General features: G+C 37.4%; 1 protein-coding gene across 2 annotated transcripts; it reads right to left on the bottom strand.

Moving 5' to 3' along the window:
- Positions 1-2,258: 2,258 nt before the first annotated feature.
- gad3 (glutamate decarboxylase 3) lies at positions 2,259-21,415 on the bottom strand. Of its 2 annotated transcripts, none has more exons than XM_084120530.1 (15): positions 21,297-21,415; positions 20,438-20,589; positions 19,512-19,754; positions 19,349-19,439; positions 18,728-18,840; positions 18,496-18,611; positions 18,146-18,225; positions 18,001-18,055; positions 17,168-17,284; positions 17,026-17,090; positions 16,227-16,305; positions 9,229-9,378; positions 3,363-3,470; positions 3,128-3,217; positions 2,259-2,994 (listed from the first exon to the last, which is right to left on the bottom strand). In XM_084120530.1, exons 2-15 carry the CDS (start codon positions 20,571-20,573, stop codon positions 2,821-2,823), a joined length of 1,617 nt encoding a protein of 538 aa, XP_083976656.1. In that variant the 5' UTR covers positions 20,574-20,589; positions 21,297-21,415; the 3' UTR covers positions 2,259-2,820. The 2 variants fall into 2 exon arrangements, with proteins under 2 accessions (XP_083976656.1, XP_083976655.1); XM_084120529.1 differs by having other exon boundaries at positions 21,181-21,372.
- Between the last annotated feature and the right edge of the window lie 502 nt (positions 21,416-21,917).

Below are 21,917 nucleotides of genomic sequence, written 5' to 3'. Positions count from 1 at the left end.
ACCTACCTGTGAGATAGGACTCAAACCAGTGGAGTGAAGATCCTGTGATGCCCAGTGATGAGAGGCTGGACATAAGGATCTGATGATTCACAGTGTCAAAGTCATTGTTTGCCATAACAATGACTTTTTATTTCATAATTTCTACTTTTATGTCATAATTATGGTCAGTGCTGGAGAAGTTTTAAAAGTAATGAATTACAATATCGCGTTACTTCCTAAAAAAGTAACTAACTGTGTAACTTAGTTTACTTTTTATGGAAAGTAATGCGTTAGCCCTGGGCTGCGCTTGCTTGCTCTGTTTTTAAAAAACAGCATAAAAAGTTATATTTTTTGCCGATGTAAATGCCCTTTCACACTAAAAGTGAAATGAAGAAGCCTCAGGCTGAAAGAAATGCAAATTCACGCCTGTACTGTAGAGGGCGCAGCTCAAACAAACCTGATGAAGAATAGGATGCAGGAGAAGAAAGTTCAACACGCTTACTTTTAGCAATAAAAATGCTAAAAAATGAAAAAACAAATATGTTTATTTATACTCATTTTTGCTTATTAGTATGCTTGAAGTGGATCATCGAAGGTCAGCAGCAAAGACATTGGTTAATAAAGTGAGATTAAATACATGAAGTATATTTTGTAATTTACTATATTTAATTATTGCAGATTTGCCTAATATTCTGAGATTGCATTTGCCTTTTTTAAATTGATTTTAAATAACAGTGAATCAGTTTTCTTTTTTTCTTTTCTTTTTTTTTCAAGTGTTCACAGTGCACACAATGCCACTGCACTTACTCGCGTCACGATTTCTCTCAACATGAGGACAGAGGTGTCAATCAATAAATGGAAAACAAGCGTTACTTAAAAAAGTAACTCAGATATTTTGTTGTATATAAAAGTAATGCGTTACTTTACTAGTTACTTGAAAAACTATAATCTGATTATAACTCACGTTACTTGTAATGCGTTACCCACAAAACTGATTATGATTTATTAATGTCGTGGAAATGGGCTTTCATGCGTATGTCTATAGAAGATTTCTGCTATAGTTCACTTCCACATTTCAAACCCAGAAATGTGAAAGGCCTACATATAACTTTAACAAAGACTTTGCCTGTACATCCCGTGGAAGGGCTTTGTTTTGAATGTAAGCATCTGCTCAATGAATAAATGTGTAAATGTAGAAGAGTGGAAGTTGTTATTGCAGTAAAATCAGGAACAACACTTTATTAATCCCCAGTGCTTTGAAAGTAAATGTTCACTAAGAAAATATGGGTGTGGTGGTGTTCCAGCAGCCTCCACATACATTTGGCATATGTTTGGCAGCCAATATATTTAGACCTCACAATGCCAAAGGAACACACCCCATTTACCTTGGCCTGCATCTGTCAACATGCTACAGAACTGCACGCATTTGCTGAAATCATGCAATAGTACGCATGATTGATGGTGTTGTCCACATGTCGGTTTCTCCTCTAACTTTAGTAAATCACCTATCCAAAGGGGCCTTTAACAGGCCATTAACACACAACACTGACACAATCCATTTTGGCAGTCACACGCCCCAAAATCCTCTTATGCTCTGCACAAGCATGTTGTCATCTGCTTTTGAAATTTATATTAGGAAAATATAGGGATACAAATATTGTCAGGACAAAGAGCTTGGGATAAAAAAACCCCCCAAAAACATCAGTTCTGACCAATTTTCAGTTTGAGTGTCATTTCACGAGTTCCTTTGCCCATATAATCTTTAAGCTAATAAGGTTAAGTGTATTTGGCTTGCTGTCCACAGTGGAGGGGCTCGAGGAAGCAGCTTCAGCTCGAGCTTAGATATACCCCCCAGTGGGACTACTGATGCTTGGATGATGAGTATGGTAGCAAGAAGCCTAAATTATACTGGTGGAGGTGGAGGGATGCCAAAACAACTGATGCCAGAGCAAGGTGAGCGGCTGCTTATATGCTACGGCAGTTAATTGAAATATTAGATGGGTCCACTCCTCCCCAAATTACGTCGTGAACTTCGCTTGTGGGCTAGAAGACAAATTAATCTCAGCTAACAGGTTGTTCTGCAGTAATAAAACTAAATTCGATGGAACCTGCATGTTACATAAATGTATTACTAATGGAGCAAGAATAGCAGGTGGTGTAGGCTACAAATAAATAATGTGTAAAATCACTTTCACATAAATTTCCTTTCGTGCAGGACAGAGCAAAGCATAAAAACCAACAAGCTGCAAATAAATTCTGTTTGTACAGAGACCAAAATTCGTTTCAATATATATTTTATGTATATTAAATATAAGAATTATATTTAGAAGTAATGTCATGAATATGAATACGTAACACAGTCTTGTATTAGAAGATCTCACCAGCAGGAGGCACTAGTAGACTGCAAAACAATTGAGCTATCTGACAGCAGCAAGCCATTCCAATTTCCCTTCAGAATTCACTCTATTTGTACAACTTGATTAAGAGCAGGTGCAATTTAGTCACGGTATACTGTGTAAGGGATGCTTTTTGTTGGCATGTTGGTTTAATGAAAATCAGTGAGTGATCATCTATTCCCTTTGGTCAATGTGGCTCCACTATTATGTCTTTCAAACCTCATTTTTCATTTAGTTCAGATGCTACATCAGTCAAAAGCAACAAGATTTGTCAAAAGAGATCAAGTATAGCACCTAGACAAAGGATCAATTATTAATAATTGCTAATAATGTTCAAAGATAAATTAAAAAAGAAAGCTGTAAATGCTTCTACTCAGGACTGTATGTAATGACAACTGGCATCAGAGGTATGAAGAAAGAAGGCTATAAATAGTGATTTTTCAAACTAGAGTTCACAGCCCAGACGAGCAATTTCATCTAATAGGAAGTCCACATCCTCCCTCTGGGTGGCTGGGTTGGAGAAAACACAACGGAAGAAATTCACTTTGTCTTCCAGAGGTTGATAGCCAATCATTGTGAATCCTTCCTCCATCATCTTTGTCTTGATTTTTGGAGCCACCTGTGGAAATTCATAATGTCAGCTTGTAAAGCAGATAATGGGATGACTAAATGAAGACTAATGTGTCTTCCTTAATTTACTGGTTAATTAAAAAAATTAAAAAAATTAAAAAGGCTTAATTTTTTTGACCTACCAAGTGAAGTTCTCTGTCTCGCTCAGGACCTGGAGGAATGCTTTGCACTTGTTTTGGGAGATACCAAAAGCAGACATTACTGTGTTCAGGCTGAAATAAAAACACAGAAAATATAAAATCATAAACCGATGTCGAGAACGTGTATGTAACGGCTAGGCAGAAATTCTACTGTTGAAATCACTCAGTAATTTCCATCTTTAAAATTTTGGAAAGTAAACAAAAACATGGCACTTACTTTACTTTTGAAGACAAGCTGAAAATCTGTCCTTCTCTTAAGCTTGTAGTAAAGATACTCTGCATTTTCTAGGCAGTGGTTGACCTGTGCTTCAAAACCCTCGGATCCCTGTATAAGAAAATAAAAAATTGTTGTGCGTCAAGGTTTAGAGCTGTTTTGCCATTTTGTCATATTTAAATCACAGAAAAGAATAATAGAATATGATTATATAAAATACTAAATAACAAATATGTTTTGAATATTTTTTGGTTGTAACTGGGGTACAATTTCTACTTTTCAATTATTTTTATGAACATATGAACTCGAAATGCTGGCCAGTTGAGACAAAGGCGGTATAGTCATTGAAATTTAGGACACAGTTCCAGCCTTTCTTCTACTTTTAACATCTATGTCCCTATGAGTCTGCGACAGACTAAGGCCCCGATCACACCTGACGCGTTTTTCAGGTTCGAAAACGCGAGGTGCACAGTTTTTACCATCACACAGAACGAGCAGTGCGCTGCGTTTTTTTATGTTGCTAGGCAACTACTGAAACAGCTGTCCTGTCAGTCAAGTAAACGTCAAATCAGCCTTTTATTAACTTTATTTACTTTCTGTTAACATTGTGGTAGTTACGGTTCGTGAAGTCGTTAAGCTCCTGGTAACCCGCGAGAGCACCACTAGTTTATCCTCCATCATCGCACTCTCCGGGCGTTCAAGCAACTGTAGCGTTCATCACTACAACGGAAGGCCCGCCTCTCCATTCACTCGATTGGACAGTGGAAAAAAACGCGATGACGTCGGGCGCCTTTTCCGCTCGGAGTTGCTTTTTTTTCAACTTCAAAAACGCGAGGCGCAGCAGGCGGTAAAACGCGAGGCGCAGCAGGCGCATAAACAGCGCGCAGAACGCTCGCTGCCATAGGAAACCAATTGAAAACAGGCGCCTCTCACTGCAAAAAACGCGTCAGGTGTGATCGGGGCCTAAAGGAGTATCTCATACTGGTGCGGACCTCAGTACTTCATCTTCGCTTGCCTGATTGGAGCTGCCTTCTGCTGTGTTCCAGAGCCTGGTTAATATGTTGCGTTATTTAATGCATGTTCAGTAAACAATAAGATATATTCTATATATACGGATATATCACAGATAGAGAACTGGACTTACTGTTTTTAACCAAAACACGGCACAAACAAAACGATGTACTTCTTTTTATCCAGTGGGCTATAGGCTGTTTGATCTCCCCTGACTCACTGGTAGAGGTGGGGGAATCATTTTTCATCCTTGAATAATAGAACTTTCTCAGTCTTTGTGGATGGGTGCTCATCCTCCAAATCAGTTATGACTTGTGGTGTTCCCCAAGGATCTATCCTTGCTCCCATTTTCTTTTCTTTATATATGCTCCCAGTGGGGTCCATTTTTAATAAACACAGAGTGTCATTTCATCGTTATGCTGACGACACTCAAATTTATGTGCCTTTTAAGCAAAATGACGACCAGAGTTTGAGTGCTTTAACAGCTTGTCAGTCAGATATTAAAGCTTGGATGTCCCTAAATGTCTTAAATCTAAATGAGGCAATTGTGCCCTGTCAAAAATGTGGATGTTGTTTTCGATTCTGCTTTGACTTTTGATAAGCAGGTAAATGCAGTAGTTAAACCAAGTTTTTTTTCAGCAAAGACTCTTTGCTAAGGTTAAGAGTTTTTTTCCAAGTTTGCTGAGTTTGAGAGAGTTATACATGCTTTCATCTCATCTTACTGCAACTCAATGTATATAGGTATTAGACAATCTTATATGAATCGCTTACAAACAGTCCAAAATGCAGCAGCTAGACTTCTGTCTGACACTTGTAAATACAAACATATCACCCCTGTCTTACTCTATTTGCATCGGCTGCCAGTCTGCTTTAGAATGGAGTTACATTTTTTAATCTTTTTTTAAAGGTTTTAAATGGCCTGACACCCTCTTATCTTTCTGACCTTTTGAGTATAAACACTCCAGCTAGATGTTTAAGGTCATCGAATCAGACATTCTCAACGTAGCTTTGCCATAGCCGGCCCTAAACTGTGGAACAGCCTACTTTTTAAACCAAAATAAAAAACCTGTCTCTCTGAGAAGACTTATAATTCAAATGGCCTTTATTTAAACATCAATTTTGTGTTTGTGTCTTATTGTTTTATGTCTTTTAGTTTTCTTTTAAATTGTTCTTAAAAATATTGTTTTAGCACTCCGTGTGTACCACAGTTTACATCATTTACATCATGCCTTGTGTTGAGTGCCCCTAAAGCAACTATCGCTACATAGACCAACAAAAAGGCAAATTAAGCTTTTATGTCTGAGTTTGCTAACCAGCTGTCAATGTTGTGTCTTAAATTCAAGAGAATCCTTTTGTTTTTACTTGATTGTTTTAATCTTACAGTTTATTAGTGGTTCAACAAAGGTCATACTTTTTAGACCATGGGGTTCCTCAAATCCAGCCCTGTAGGACCACTGTCCTGCAGAGTTCAGCTCAAAGCATGATGAAATTCACCTACCTGCAATTTTCTAGTAACTCTGAAGACCCTGACTAGCTTGTTCAGGTGTGTTTGATTAGGGTTATAACTAAACTCTGCAGGACAGTGGCCCTCCAGGACAGGATTTAAGGAACCCTGCTTTAGACCTTGTGATCGCAAATGATTCATTTGTGTCTCAGTTGTCCTCTGTTGATATTGGTCTCTGTGACCATCTGGCGATCCTTTTTAATGTGGAATTGCCTCTTCCTAGTACATCATCTTCACACATTGTTAATTTCCGTAAATGGAAATCAATTAATCAGACAGATTTCGTCAGCTTCTCTTGAAGACAAGATTTTACAGTTGAATAATGTTCTTGCCTCTAATTTCCCTAGTTACTCTGGCACATCTTTCTCTAATTTTCCTCATATTGACTCCGAGTTGCTGAGTAGGAAGGTATCACGTATGAAAACCAGCACTTGCACAATTGATCCCCTCCCTACAAGCTTATTAGGGCCCAAGCCCTGAAAGGGCGGAGGCCCTATTGTTTTCGTAAGGATTTTTTTTTTTTTTTTTTTTTTTCTTTTTCTTCATTATTTTTTTTTTTGCCTTTTTGCCACTTTTGGGGCCCTTAACATGCTCAAAAACTCTTGAAACTTTGCACACAGGTCAGAACCCGCGGCCATCAGGGCCGGACTGAAGCTGGTACCCGGGCGTGGCAGGGGGGCTCGACAGCGCCCCCTGGAATGGGGTCCGAAATCTTGGTCCATATATCAAACACGCCTGCATGTAATAATATGAAACTCAGTACACATATAGATCTCATCGGGCCGAACAACTTTCGTGCTCTAAGTTTTACAAAAGCCCAACAGGAAGTCGGTTATTATATGTTGTTTGGAAAACGCATACAATGGAATGTGAAATACTCCTCCTAGGGAATTCATCCGATCGCCGCCAAACTCGGTGTGAATGAAGTCAAGACATTGAGGATGAATTCTTGCGAACAGATTTTTGATATCTCGAACGGTTTGGCCGTGGCGAGGAAACGAATTTATGGCGAATAATGGGACACAGGAAGTGTGTTATAACTTCTGCATACATTATCTGATCTTGCTGAAACTTCAGCAGTGTGTTCGTTGTAAGAGGCCGATCACATGGATGTGACCTTTGTGAGTCAAAGTTATAGTGCCACCAACTGGCAACAGGAAGTGTCACTTTCAAAATGCTTTGAAATCACTTTCTTATTTTTACCCGATTTGCTTAAAACTTTATGTGTATAATGTAGACACACGGCAGATGTAGACCTGTGAAAGGATTATTGATATCTTAGATACTGTTGCCGTGGCAACGCATCAAACTTTAATATTCTTTTCGGATGCTTTTGAGACTCTTCACATGCTTGAAAATGCATGAAACTTGACAGACACATCACATTTATTATACAGTAGACATGTGCAAAGTTTCAGAAATGGGCGTGGTGGAATGGCTCAGTAGCGCCACCTTTAGTCAAAAATGGGGGCTTAGTTTTTCCTAGAATCACAAAACTTGGTAGGTGTATTGTTCTCATCAAGCAGGACACCTTTCTAATTTACAGTCATTACCTCAGACCCACAGGAAGTCAGATATTTTGGTTTGAATGTGGATTTTATGGAGAATTTTCTCTCTCTCTCTGTGTGTCTGTGTGTGTGTGGGGGGGGTGGGGGGGGGATTTGTCTATTCCATTTAATCTTTGTTCTTCAAGGTTTCAGGGGCTTTTGGGGCCCTTAACGTGCTCAAAAACTCTTGAAACTTTCCACACAGGTCAGAACCCACAGTCATCAGAGCCGGGCTGAAGCTGGTACCCGGGCGTGGCAGGGGGGCTCAACAGCGCCCCCTTGGACACGGTCTAAAAACTTGGTCCATATATCAAACACGCTTGCATGAATTAATATGAAACTCGGTACACATATAGATCTCATCGGGCCAAAAAACTTCCGCACTCTAAGTTATTAGCTCCGCCCAACAGGAAGTCGGCTATTATGGGTTGTTTGAAAAACGCATGCTGTGGAATTTGATGTACTCATCCTAGAGAATTCATCCAATCGCCTCCAAACTCGGTCAGCATGAAGTCAAGACATTGAGGATGATAAATTCCGGACGGATTTTTGATATCTCGAACGGTTTGGCCGTGGCGAGGAAACAATGGCGAGAAAAGAGAAACACAAAGTAATATAACTTCTGCATAAGTTAACTGATCTTGATGAAACTTCAGCAGTGTGTTCGTGGTAAGAGGCCGATCAGATGGATGTAACTATTGGGAGTCAAAGTTATAGCGCCACCAACTGGCATATATACATATATATATATATATATATATATATATATATATATATATATATATATATATATATATATATATATATATATATATATATATAAATAAATATAAATATAGCTGCGAGCCACCGGCTTGGGCCCGCAATCGCTGCTCGCAGCTATATTTTAAATCTTGTTTTAACTATTTGTGCCTGGCTGTTCTCAGCATTATAAATTACTCTTTGCACACTGTTATTGTGCCAGCAGCACTGAAAACTGCTGCTGTAACCCCAGTTCCAAAAAAGCATAATGATGACTTGGACAGTTTAAACAATTATTGATATATAAAATCTTCCTTTTCTGGCAAAAACATAGTTTTTTTCACGCTGAAGCGCCGAGCGCTCGCCGTTTTTTACAGGTCGCCGAGAGTTGAAGAATGTTCAACTTTGGGTAAAACGCTGCGCTCATCACTGTCACTTTTTACCCAACCATCCAATCACAGTGGAGGAGGGGCGGTACTAATACCACACCGACCAACCGCCACATTCTGCTTGTACAACTTCAACAGATGACAACAACAAGCATAATAACGGAACAAAATCATTTAAAACAAGAGCCAGAGAAAATACATTACATTGTATCGACATTGTTATGTAGAATCAACACAGAAACAAAATATGTGTGAAATGAGATACTAGTAACACTCTCGCGGATATTCCGTATCATAACAAGCAAAGTGTCTCAACTAAAAAAAAAACGAAACGCTGCCAAACGCTCTCAAGCGCCCACAGATAGGCGTTTTCAGCAGAGCGCATAGCGTTTTCAGCTGGCTAAAAACGCTTTGGTGGACACACGGCCTTACTTTTTAGCATTTATTTTTTTCCACTTGGATTGCTCTTAAGATCACTCAGGCATAATTATTGCTTTTACACGGACAATTCTCAAATTTATAATCCATTTTAAGCCTGGTCAAAATGTGGATGTTTCTTTTCTCTTACACTGCATTTCTGAGATAAAAATATGGATGACCCACAATTTTCAGTGTCTTTAATAGTGATAGATTTTCAGTGTCTTGAATAGTGCCATAATAGCTGCCATAAACGTTACCTTTGCTTTCCACATGAGCCACAGTTTAAAGATGTCCACATGCCGTCCACACTGAATGCTTTTGTCCCCGGTGTCATAGGTCACGTCATAGGCCTTGTCAGGTTGGAAGAGATACTCAGCACAGAGTTGATTACACTCCTGCAGGAGACCCTGAGAACAACACATGACCTTTACATACCCTTGGTTTTCAATACCTCCTCAAGCATCAAGGACTGTTTGCTGCCTGTGTTGATAATGGATGAGTCCTTGGTTTGTCCTGAGCAGTGAAGCTACCCTCTGTTCTTGACAAGGACTCCAAGAAAAAAGTTACGGAAATTCTTAAGATAAAATATAAATTTATAAGAATGTTCCTAAGGCCAAAGTCTTAAGAAATTCACAAATATTTTCTTAAAAAAATGACAGGCTTTGATGTTATTTGATTGAAAGGTGATTATTGATGAAGGTTCTCTGACTGAAAAACACCTCAAAGCCTTTTTGCACTTGTCCACATACCTTGTACTAGTACTATGGGTAACACTTTAGAATACTGTTCCTTCAGCAATGGATTACTACACATGAACAAATGAGCAACCCACTATTAACATTCTAGTAACTACTATAAACTATCAACTAAGTACTAAGTGATAGCGCTCAGTCGAATATGGTAGTTCACTATTAGCTAATCAGTAACTACTATTTTTCATAGCTCACTGAAGACTAAGAACTACCATACAGGTTCATAATTCATATTAATAATACATAATGTAATGAATCAAGTGTTACTACATCCTTCTAAAGGAACTACTAATAATTTGGATCAGTATACTAAAGTGAAAAGCTTGATAACTAAAGGATGTTGACTTTAGTTGTAAGTTTTTGAGGTTTTTGTAAGGTGTTGGATAGTAATGACTCGTGTTACTACATCTTTTTTAAAGGACTACTAATTATTTGAATCAGTATTCTAAAGTGAAGATCATGGGAAAACACTAGTAATGACTAAAGTGTTACCAAATCCATCGGAAGGAATTACTATTCAAAATCTTACAAAAATCTCAAAAGCGTACAATGACTTCAGTCAATATTAGGTAGTCATCATGTTTTTCACTTTAGAATACTGATCCAAATAATTAGTAGTTCCTTTAGAAGGATGTAGTAACACTTGTGTCATTACTAGTGGGTTACCGTTACCTTTTATTATAAATTATGCATTATTCATGTTAATTATGAACCTGTATATAGTAGTTCTCTGGGATGTATGAAAAAAAAAAGTAGTTACTGATTATTTAATATGAACTACCACATTCAACTTGTTAGTTAATAGTATTTACTAGAATGTTAATAGTGCATTACTCATTTGTTCCTGTGTAGTTATTCATTAATGAAGGAACAGTATTCTAAAGTGTTACTGTAATGTATGTAGCTTGTGTTATGTTGCAATGCTTAATCTTTGAAACAACCCAATAAATGCATTAAACATCTAAACTTTGGGGATTTAAGACAGTGTGGAGGTTATCCTAACTTTAAGACGTTATTCAGCCGTGGCTTGTCTGTACGGGTATATTAATCCAAAACATAGACCTCTATATAAGCTGAATCAGTAATAAATTGTAAATGTGTTCAGCATTCTGCAACAAATTTTTATGAGATTTTCCAGAATATTTTAAGTCATAAAGTGAGCAGGATATATAAAAATTTAGCGTATGGCTTTGGCAGGCATACAATGATAAGCAGGGCAACGGGTGCCAGAGCCCTCCCCAGTTCCACCGCACCTCACAGTTTACCCTATGTAAATCTTTGGTGAAAAATGGAACTGCAGCGCGGCAGATATCAGACTGCTTATTTTCAGAGATGGGTCTGTCTGCGGACTGCAAGAGAGGGGCAAGAGAGCGGCGTAACAGGAAGTGGGCGTAACTTGAAGTTGTCCAAATCACACAGAACCATGCGATATGTCAAACTCAAAACGAGATGTTGTCGGCAAGATACCAGCTTGTATAGAGACAACGGTAAGAATATTTTCCCGAGATAACCGTGTAAATCGAATTGTATACAAGTCATATTGCCGATTTTTACATTGCAGCAAGGGCAGAGTAAAGCGTTTGGAACTTTGAGCTCGTCAATCTGTCTCGCTGAGTGTCACACAAATGCCAGGTCATTCTACAGAAACGTCCACTTTAGTATGGAAAGATGTTAGATTACCCTTTGACTTTATGAGTACACATAAATTACAGTTAATGATTTTTTTAAATATTTTTTGTGCATTTATTTAATATTAATATTGTGCAATATTAAAGGTTTTTATGAAATATTATTTCCATTTTTTTCAGCACATGTAGTCAGAGTTACAGAAAAATAATAATGCAACAAATAAGGAGATTATGTTTCATTTATTTTAATCAGGTTTGTTAAAAGTGTGCTTGAAAGTTAATTTGCGCAACCATGTATTTGCTATAACGATGAAAATATTTGAAAACCAGTTAAAATCAAGTAATGATGCAATCCTTTAAATCTTAACATTTGAGTGTAAGCAGAATTAAATGGATGTAAAATTATCATCATGTCACATGCAATATTTTATTTAATGTGACATGTACTGTATGTCATTGGTGATTCATTGTGTCACTGGTGTTACTGTTTTTTTGTTTTTTTCTAAGACCAAAGATCATTATTCTTCAACTATAATTAAGTAGATGAGACTAAATTGTTACATCTGGCATACAATCTAAATGAATAGCTTTGAATAAAGTTTATCTATAAATGGGAGACACTGGTGTTACCCATAAGAAAGGTGACACCAGTGACAATTTTCATGAAAAATTCATTTTACAAAATGGCTGCTGCAAGGTATCAAACCACATGTTGTCAATCATGGTATACTAAATTAAGTACTTTAATCCATTTGTATTCTAGATTTTTACAATTCCATAACAATTAAGTAGGTCATACCAATGAGTTCAACTAAAAGCATCATATGAAATCATGACATAAATGAGAAAATGTCTGATAACTGAAAAGAGACAGTGGATTTACTATGGGCCTTTCTTCATAGATATTCAGGAAATTGGAAGAAGAAAGTCAAGTGATGTCATAAGTGTGATTTTTATTTTAAAATAAGAGATTTTTGTTTAACGGTAACACCAGTGACACAACTCCAGGGGACCACTACTTTCATTATAAATTTTATAATATTTATTCAGCGTTTAGTTTTTTTTTTTGTCATTTACATAATATTTTTGATAGTTATGTATACATTATTGTATTTTAAATGGCGGAAAACCCTGTTATTGACATACAAATAAAGCATTTTCCGGGGACGAGCACTTCTGTGGTGCTTGAAATTCTATACAATTAATTAAAAATCAAATATTGCCACATTGATGGCTCAAGAAGGTGTAAGTGTTCAAATAACATATTGTTTTATTTTAAAAATAAAGAAATTGTAACCCTAAAGTGTATTTTATGTGTAATATTTCTGTAAAGGCTAGGGACAGAAAAATGGACATTAGTAGATCGCCCTGGAGTGGTCACTTTCCATTATTAAATGTAAATGCATGGGTAAGATGTCACCTAATAGATGTAAATGCATAGATGTCGCCTAATTTATTGTTTTCTATACCAGTTTACGACTGTTTCCTCTTTATTTTTTGTGCAGCTGTGGTGCGTGACAATTCCTCATTTGTCCTTAAACCCTCATTGTGTTGCCTTTCAATTAAAAGATTTTGTTATGGGTGTGCTTGTTGTTCATTTGTCTTAAAAGTATCATAAGATTTGTTTATCAGCGGTGCATTTAGCTGTTCTTTAGTGCTGTTGATATCAGTCAACATTTTTAATCATCAGCAAATCAGTCAATAAGACATCAAAATATGTTTAAAATTATTTATTTAAAAAAAGAAGAAAAAAGAAAGAAATTAAGCCCAATTTCAGTTAGTTGAGGTGGGAAGAATAATTGATAAAACAAATTAAACAATACATCGCAATATGGTTGCTTGTAATACATTTTCAATACCCTGGCACTAATGCAGATTGCAGCTTGCTTTACTGCATACCAAAACAAGTATTTCGGTTTGAGAACAGCTAAGAGTCAGTTTAATAAACTCTAGTATGTTCTGTTTATGTTAAACTCATGCGAGAGAGCGATTCAAAAGCATATAGAACTGTCTGTTCTCTAATCGCTCTCGCGGTACTTTGATATCATACACCAACCGGTCTGTGCAGCGCTGCTTTAAACAGTGAGCAACTTGAAGTGGACGTAACTTGAATGGACGTAACCTGAAGGAGCGTAACTTGAATGGACGTAACTTGAATGGACGTAACTTGAAGGGGCGTAACTTGAAGGGGACGTAACTTGAATGGACGTAACTTGAAGGGGCGTAACTTGAAGTGGACGTAACTTGAAGGGGCGTAACTTGAAGGGGCGTAACTTGAAGGGACGTAACTTGAAGGGGCGTAACTTGAAGTGGACGTAACTTGAAGGGGCATAACTTGAAGTGGACGTAACTTGAATGGATGTAACTTGACGGGCCTAACTTGAATGGACGTAACTTGAAGGGGCGTAACTTGAATGGACGTAACTTGAAGGGGCGTAACTTGAAGTGGGGCGTAACTTGAAGGGGCGTAACTTGAATGGACGTAACTTGAAGTGGGGCGTAACCTGAAGGAGTGTAACTTGAATGGACGTAACTTGAAGGGGCGTAACTTGAAGTGGACGTAACTTGAAGGGGCGTAACTTGAAGTGGACGTAACTTGAAGGGGCGTAACTTGAATGGACGTAACTTGAAGGGGCGTAACTTGAATGGACGTAACTTGAAGGGGCGTAACTTGAAGTGGACGTAACTTGAATGGATGTAACTTAAAGGGGCGTAACTTGAAGTGGACGTAACTTGAAGGGGCGTAACTTGAAGTGGACGTAACTTGAATGGATGTAACTTGACGGGCCTAACTTGAATGGACGTAACTTGAAGGGGCGTAACTTGAAGTGGGGCGTAACTTGAAGGGGCGTAACTTGAATGGACGTAACTTGAAGTGGGGCGTAACCTGAAGGAGCGTAACTTGAAGGGGCGTAACTTGAAGTGGACGTAACTTGAATGGACGTAACTTGAAGGGGCGTAACTTGAAGTGGACGTAACTTGAATGGATGTAACTTGAAGGGGCGTAACTTGAATGGACGTAACTTGAATGGACGTAACTTGAAGGGGCGTAACTTGAAGGGGCGTAACTTGAAGGGGCGTAACTTGAAGGGGCGTAACTTGAATGGGCGTAACTTGAATGGACGTAACTTGAAGGGGCGTAACTTGAAGTGGGGCGTAACTTGAAAGGGCGTAACTTGAAGTCTTGCAGGATTTTCATGCTAGCTTGCATAAACCCCGTTCCAGACCAAGACAATATAAATCCGCTTCAGCAATGTGTATTAGTCTGCTTCAGGTCAGTAAATTGGCATGTTTGTTCTTCATATGTGGACTAGCGTATCAAATTAATGAAAGTATAAGGGGCTGTTCACACCTGGCCACTTCATGCTTTTTCTGTGATTGGATAGCTATCCGATCGTGAAAAGACCAGGTGTAAATGCCCTCCGAAACGCATTCGAGACGGATTTGAATCCGATCGCTCAAACCACTTCAGGAGGTGGTCTGGGCCGCATTCCAGACGAAACTTAACACACAATCATCATCTTTAAAAGTAAAGAAACGAAATGATCTTACCAGGACTGTTGCCGCTCTCTCTTATTGCTGGCTTTGATTTTAAATTTTAGTTGATGATCAATAAAATGCAGCTCATATCTGTTGCTTTAGGTGACGTGCACTCCGTTAAATCTGCATATAGCACGGGAATGGAAGATCTGATTTATATCCGTTTTGCAAAAACACATTTATGTGACCAGGTGTAAATGGAATAGCTATCCGATCTGAAAAAACGCATGAAGTGGCCAGGTGTAAACAGCCCCTAAATGCTTTAGTTTAAACATAGCATACTCGTGTGAAAAGCCTTTATATAGTACTGTTGTGTTTGTTTTATGTTGGTTATGAGCAAAGAAATTATTTTCTTTTCATCACTGGAATTCCTCCACAACTTGCTACATTAAGGAAATTCTATGCTCATGTTGTGTAAAGCTTGTCAATCAACATTTAGTTACCTAAAACTTTCATCACTTCAAATTAAATTATCTTTAACTGAAATAAAAATAATTTAAACTTATTTATTTTATTTCAGTTGAATACCAAGGCAACATTTCTCATTTTAATTTAGTTTAACTTGATGTACTAAAATGACTAAAACTAAAATTGATTTAAAGAATTAATACACATTTTAAAGACATTTAAAAAAAAGACAAAAACAAAATTAAAATGAATACAGGAAAAAATATAAAAACTGATTCAAAATACTAATAAAAACTATAATAGTATCTCAATGATACAAAAACAACACTGGTGAAAATTACCTTACACTTGCTGTTATATACATTTATGTTATGCAGCTTCTTCAGAGCAGTAATACATATAATATCTCTTTATCTTAGAGGCCTTTATTTATTTATTTAAAGGGGCTATATGCAACTGTTTCCCCAAAATAAACGTAACAATAGCCTTTTTATTTGACCATGTATGACTCAAACATCTCCTGATGAGCATACTGACACCTTGTCAGCTCACAGCGGGTGCACCTATAAGCCTGTATCCTATTTTTCCTATTTTCTGTCGGGTCGGATTTTTCGCGCGCTGTCTGCGGATGTGACGTCAAGCGCGTTCATGTTAAACGTTTCAGATCACTCTGCCACCACCGCTAGTCAGCAAACAAACTTAGTTTCTCAAACAATATATGTATTTGACTGTTCTTACCTCTGTAAACATAATGTTGACTTCTTTACAGCGGATGACTTGTGAAGTGTGCACGTACGAGAGCGAGCAGAAAGGAAGAGCAGTTCCGTTTTTTGGCCACAGGTGTCAGTCGCGAGTTTAAATTTCAGAAAAAAGCATATAGCCCCTTTAAGCTTAACATCATAGATTAAACTGTCCATCTCAGCTCACCTTTCTCTTCACTAGAATGGCTGAGCATTGCAGTGGGACGCCCATCATCTTGTGTGGGTTCCAGGTCACAGAATGGGCTCTGGTTGAAAGCATATGAACAGCATGATGATGTTAGATGTTAAAAAAATCCATCAATTTAAAGTACATATTTAAAATATAAAATTATTTTTGAAACAGAGGTGAAAGTGGAGGTGGAATCCATTAGACTGAAACTTTTATCAATTTGATGTACGCTAGAAGCAATCCTGTAATTGCGGGTTCTGACCAACCATCAGTACAAAAGAAAGGAAAAGAAAATGTTTTTAAGCACACAGGGTTATATGCTTTAATACAGTCTCAGAGTAAATGTCAATGTGCTTTCATCACACTCCTTTTGCAGCTAAAATTGTAGAGAAATTACTTGAATCACCCTGCAGAGCTCCAAACGGAATGGCAATGAAGGCAGCACTTCGTGTTGATTAAAATAAAATGAAAAAGAGGGATGTTGAAGAAATGTCCAGAGAATCGACTGGTGACATTTAAGGTAGATGGAGGAGACCATGCTTGCATTAGCCAATAAGATTTAAAAGCAACAGAGATTTCAACTTATTGATAAACAGGTAACGCGTCTACAGGAACCTTACATCCATCAACATTTAGCACATTAGCTGAGGCTTTAATAAAAAGCAATTTGTGCTGCATTCAAGGTATACATTTTGCCACCAATATTTCTGGTGAATCAAACCCATGACCTTGGAGTTTCTAGTGCCACTGAGCAACAGGAACATATTATACAATTAAAATGACTGATTTAGGTTACCTTTCAATTCCTTGCATTTTCACACGATGTTTGTTTGACAGAAGCAAGCCTCCACCCCAGGCAGCCTAAATGAAGGGAGAACATTAAAGCACTGCATCATTTTTAATAAAATGTACTTAATAATAATAATAAAACATTTTACATCCACATGCATCCATAGGCCATGGCGCTCACAAATGTCTGCTATTTCATTCAGAGGGTCAAATGCTCCGTAGACTGTGGTTCCTGCAGTTGCATTGACATAGAATGGGACCAGACCCTACAGACAGCATACAAGGATTTTTAAAGACATATACACAATCATTCAATATTTATGGTATGGCGTAGTGCAGAAGCCAAACGAGTAGATGTGTTGTTCATCTGAATATCAGCACATTTGCATGTAGTTAACAGGTCAGATGCACAGCTAGGGTATAGCCTTGAATCTTTTTTTTTTATTTATATTTTTTTCTTTTTTTGTTGTTGATGTGTGCACTGCAGCAATTTGAATTTAGCTATATTTAAATTTTGTCTATAACCAACCCACACGATTTGTTGTTTTGCATGTAAAGCTTGTATTTTAAAGTGGTAGAACAGGCATTTATTTTCAAATGTATCTGTTGGTGATGCAACTATCTCATAGTAACCTAGTTACTACTAATTGCAACATGGAGAGATACATTCATATTGTTTCCAAGTCCTCACTGAAGGACTATTAAATATGATACATAGTGATTTTATAAGTTTAGCAGAGAAGAAGGTCAGAATTGTTTAAGCTTAACTTTTTAATGTTAATGTTTGATTTTAGATTCTAGCCTATTTTGGGCAAATTTAACATGCTACAAACATATAATTTAACTGGGATAACCACATCTCACATTTCTAAAATGGACCATGTTATACGTTATATGGATATGTTATGTGTAAATGGTGGGGACCGAAAACAAACTTGTATATTATTAAATATGTGGCTCAATATCAGCTCATTTGACCAACCTTAGACTTTGCTGCATCAATGCTGGTGTTCAGTTCTGAAGAGATCATCTTCCCCCTCACAGAGAGACACCAGCACGTTTTATTCATCTTGCTAAACAAGACACACTGCAAATTATGAACTTATGATTCTGTCCACCAATCTTACCTTTCATCACATCTGATGACTATAACATTTTCAGAGCCGATGCCGAGAACTGCTGCAGACTTCTTGATTGAATAATGACTCTAATAAGGAAAGCGAATGTTAAACATGCACAGGCAAACAGCTAACATGATCTGACCTTTTGGTTTACCATAACAAGACATGAAATATTTGAATTAACGGCAGTCTATCAGGACTTTTAAAACACTGCTGTGACACGTAACGTCTGACCTCCCAATCAGTGGGTCAGGAGGTAATAGCTGAAATGTGTTGTGCTATGTGTTTCATTGAGTAAGTGGAACTGTCACAGCACGCCTGCTGAGAGTGGAGGTAACAATAATGAGATCATGTACGTGCGCGGAGGTGAACAGCGCCAGGCGAGGTATCGCAGACATCCCATGGGTCTTCACTGCCGGAAAGAGATGAAACCTAGCCAACAACACACTGTACAGATTGGACATGGTGCCTCCTGCGGAGAAAGCCATTAGCTGTTTAATGAAATACTAATGATTGAATAGTTCCAATTTTCATTTTTCAAAACACAATATTAATGCTTCATGTATTTTTGTGCTTTCAGCTTGTTACCAGGACAAAAGATGCCATCTCCATCTTCCTTTTGCCATCCAATAATTGTATGCATTTTTCTCAGAACTACCTCCTCCATGAGTATAAAAACTGGGGATATTTCATAAGTGAACCTGTAAGCAGAGAAGAACTCAGACTCATACATGCCCTGATGAACTGCAGAAGAAATAGAGGAGAGTGGGAACTGTAACGTTTTTGCTTTAAAGTCAGCATGGAAATGGAAATTCACTTTTTAAATACAGTATATCTCAATGAATGTAGTTTTTAAAAAAATCAAAATGTCATAAATGCCATGACTTCTCCAATCATTTAGTCCACTTAAAACTCAATCCTTTCTTACAATATACTGTAAGATCACACTTTACTGTCACTTTTGATCAATTTAATGTGTTCTTGCTGAATAAATATTCATTTCTTCAAAAAAACAAAAAAAAAACAATCTTACTGACCCCAAACTTTTGAACAGTAGTGTATCTCTAAACTGTGTAAATGAATGTCAAATACAAACATTGCATACCTATACCTAATTTCTAAATTTCAAAGTGTTCCTACATTTATTTTTCTCTTTTCATAATTAAAATATGAATGTTAAAGAAATTAAACTTAAAGAATGAGTCTCACATGTTTGTATTTGCTGTGGACGTCAACCATTCTCCTGCTAGACCAATAATGTCAAGTCCGGTTGACAGCTGGTTGAAAAATCTCGGATGGCCTAACAACATTAAAGAACAACATTAACAAAAGCTTCCACTAAACACAACTGTGTTATTTTGCTTGTTCTTACCTGTTTTAACTCCATATTTCAGTGTGTCTCTGCAGTCCACCAATAGCTGCTCCAGGTTATCTGGCTGGTCAGGGAGCTCCAGGCTGAATCCCTCCAGACCTTCCTTAAGCTGGTGAGGATAGTGAAAATCTACAACTTTGGAGCTGCGTTTCAGGGATTTACTGATGTAGGCCAGCAAGATGTTTACTAGCTCCTGCAGGAAGTGCTTGGTTGCTTCCTCTCCCTCTTCAGCAGGGAGCAGATCTGAGCAAACAAAAAATACACATCATTCTCACAAATGATTTGTGCTTCAGGTACAATGGAGTGGAAAACAGAAGCAGAACATTAACAGGTTAATCAATGTATGGAGGTTATAATTTACTTTCTACCAGCAATGTACATTATACAGAAGCTTGTATCCAGAGCAGTTGCAACACAGTTCTGTGGTTTAATTTGCATTTTACATTTGAAAATGTAAACACATTTAAAAGCGCTCTGTTTGGAAATCATTTGAATGCACTCTACTGGATAAAAATATTTACATTGTTGAAGTAATTGCAGCAGAATTAAAAATGAATCTTTTGAAAGCTCACATTAAATTAATATTTACATTTACCTTTTTTTTCATGTGGCAAACGCTTTTATCCAAAATGGCTTAGAGTGAAAGTTATACATTATATAATTTCGCTCCATTGGAACAATATTTGAATAGATAATTGAATATCAAATCACACCGAACAAAAACAAACTGCAATTTGCACTTGCTTTGAACAAGTCTGAACTTGTTTCAGTTCACATTCTTTACATTTGGTATTAAACTGAAAAGAACAAAATATCCCACAATGCTGGGCTGTATTCCTTTTCAAAAATCATTTCTAGTACCATTGTTCTAATGCAAGGGAAAGCTCAGACATTTCACCACCCTTTCATCTGAGTGTTTGCTGTACCTTTGCTATGGATGCAGCTGAAGTCATGGGATGTGTGCCGACTATCATTTTTCAGGGCGGCATCAGCGTTTTCTAAAGAACCTGTATCCTGTTTACTCTTGTCTAAATGCCGTCTATCAGCTTGTGTGAACTCCATAATGTTTCCTAGAGACCTGCACACACATCAGCACACCATCTCAAACACCCACATTATTATTTTGTATTATTTATTCATGTTGAATTAGTTTTTAGATGTATATTTCAGTTTAAGTTTGAGTAATATTGTTCTTTGTCAATTTCATATTATTATTGTTATTTCAAATTTTATATAGCTTTATTTATTATTTTTTTTCAGTTTTAGTCACTTCAGTTAATCAAATTCAACTTGTTTTATTTCAGTTAACTGACAACATTCCAATTTTTTTTAAGTTTCAGTTTTCATATAACATTTAATTTACCTCAGCTTTATTTCAATAAATTATTTTTTTTTATTATTGTTTTTACATTAACAACACTGACACACAAACCTCTCATGATAGCCTACCACTTCAATGAAAAATCAAAACCGAATTGGTATGATAACATCACAGTAAACCACCACTTATTTGAACACCAATCACTGAAAATGTTAACACAAAATACTGCAGTAGCCTACTGAATACTGAAATTCAGATATAGAAATATGATGAAATTAAAAGCACTGAATGGCATTGTAAGTTAAGTTTGTAAAATATAATAATGAACAATAAGTCAATGTAGTTTACCTTCTCATTGAGGCATCTGTTGTTGACTGTTAATATCTAGAGTCTGTGCCAAATGTCTGAAAGTAAAGAAAAAGCTCCAGCCTCCACCCCAGGGTTGAAAATCAAATACCTGTTACCTTCAGTGAAAATAGGTGTGGTCCACTGATCTATCATCAGATCAGTGGTGTAGTCATAGCGCACGGGCTTTCTATCACTTCGCGTTTCCACTGTCGGGCCAAAAGCAGGCGTGCCAGGGCCAGTCGCGTTTCCACTGTCACTTCCGGGGCTTGATCGAGCCTCGCCGGGGCTTCCTCGGGGCCAACAGCCAGGATTTTCTGACCCGCCGAATACCTTGATCCAAAACGGGCTAGCTCGGGCTTGAAGAGTGGAGTCAGCATTAAAGACTTTTCAAATAATTTACCTGAAAACTCACTTTCATGTTTGAATGTCTTCTGTTTGTGATCCGATGTGGATTCTGATCACCGTAGAAATATTTATAGGCTACGCGATGCAAAAGACTATGCACGCTAACCATTCTACCATAGTAAACATATAGTAAATATGAACGCTTGAAGAAATCAGATAAATCATAATGCCTATCACAATCATGTTTTTATTTTATCTGTCAGTAGCCTACTCTTTATTCCGGACTATCATAAAATAAAGCAACTTTTTTTTCGGCAGCTTTCTTTTCTCTGACTGAAAATATAACTAGCCTACTGGGACAGAGTGAGAGTGCCAAAGGTCCCGTCCTCAGG

Source organism: Abramis brama, assembly GCF_963993115.1.
Source record: "Abramis brama genome assembly, chromosome: 7".
Taxonomy (NCBI): domain Eukaryota; kingdom Metazoa; phylum Chordata; class Actinopteri; order Cypriniformes; family Leuciscidae; genus Abramis; species Abramis brama.
This window is presented reverse-complemented; position numbering and strand designations above follow the sequence as displayed.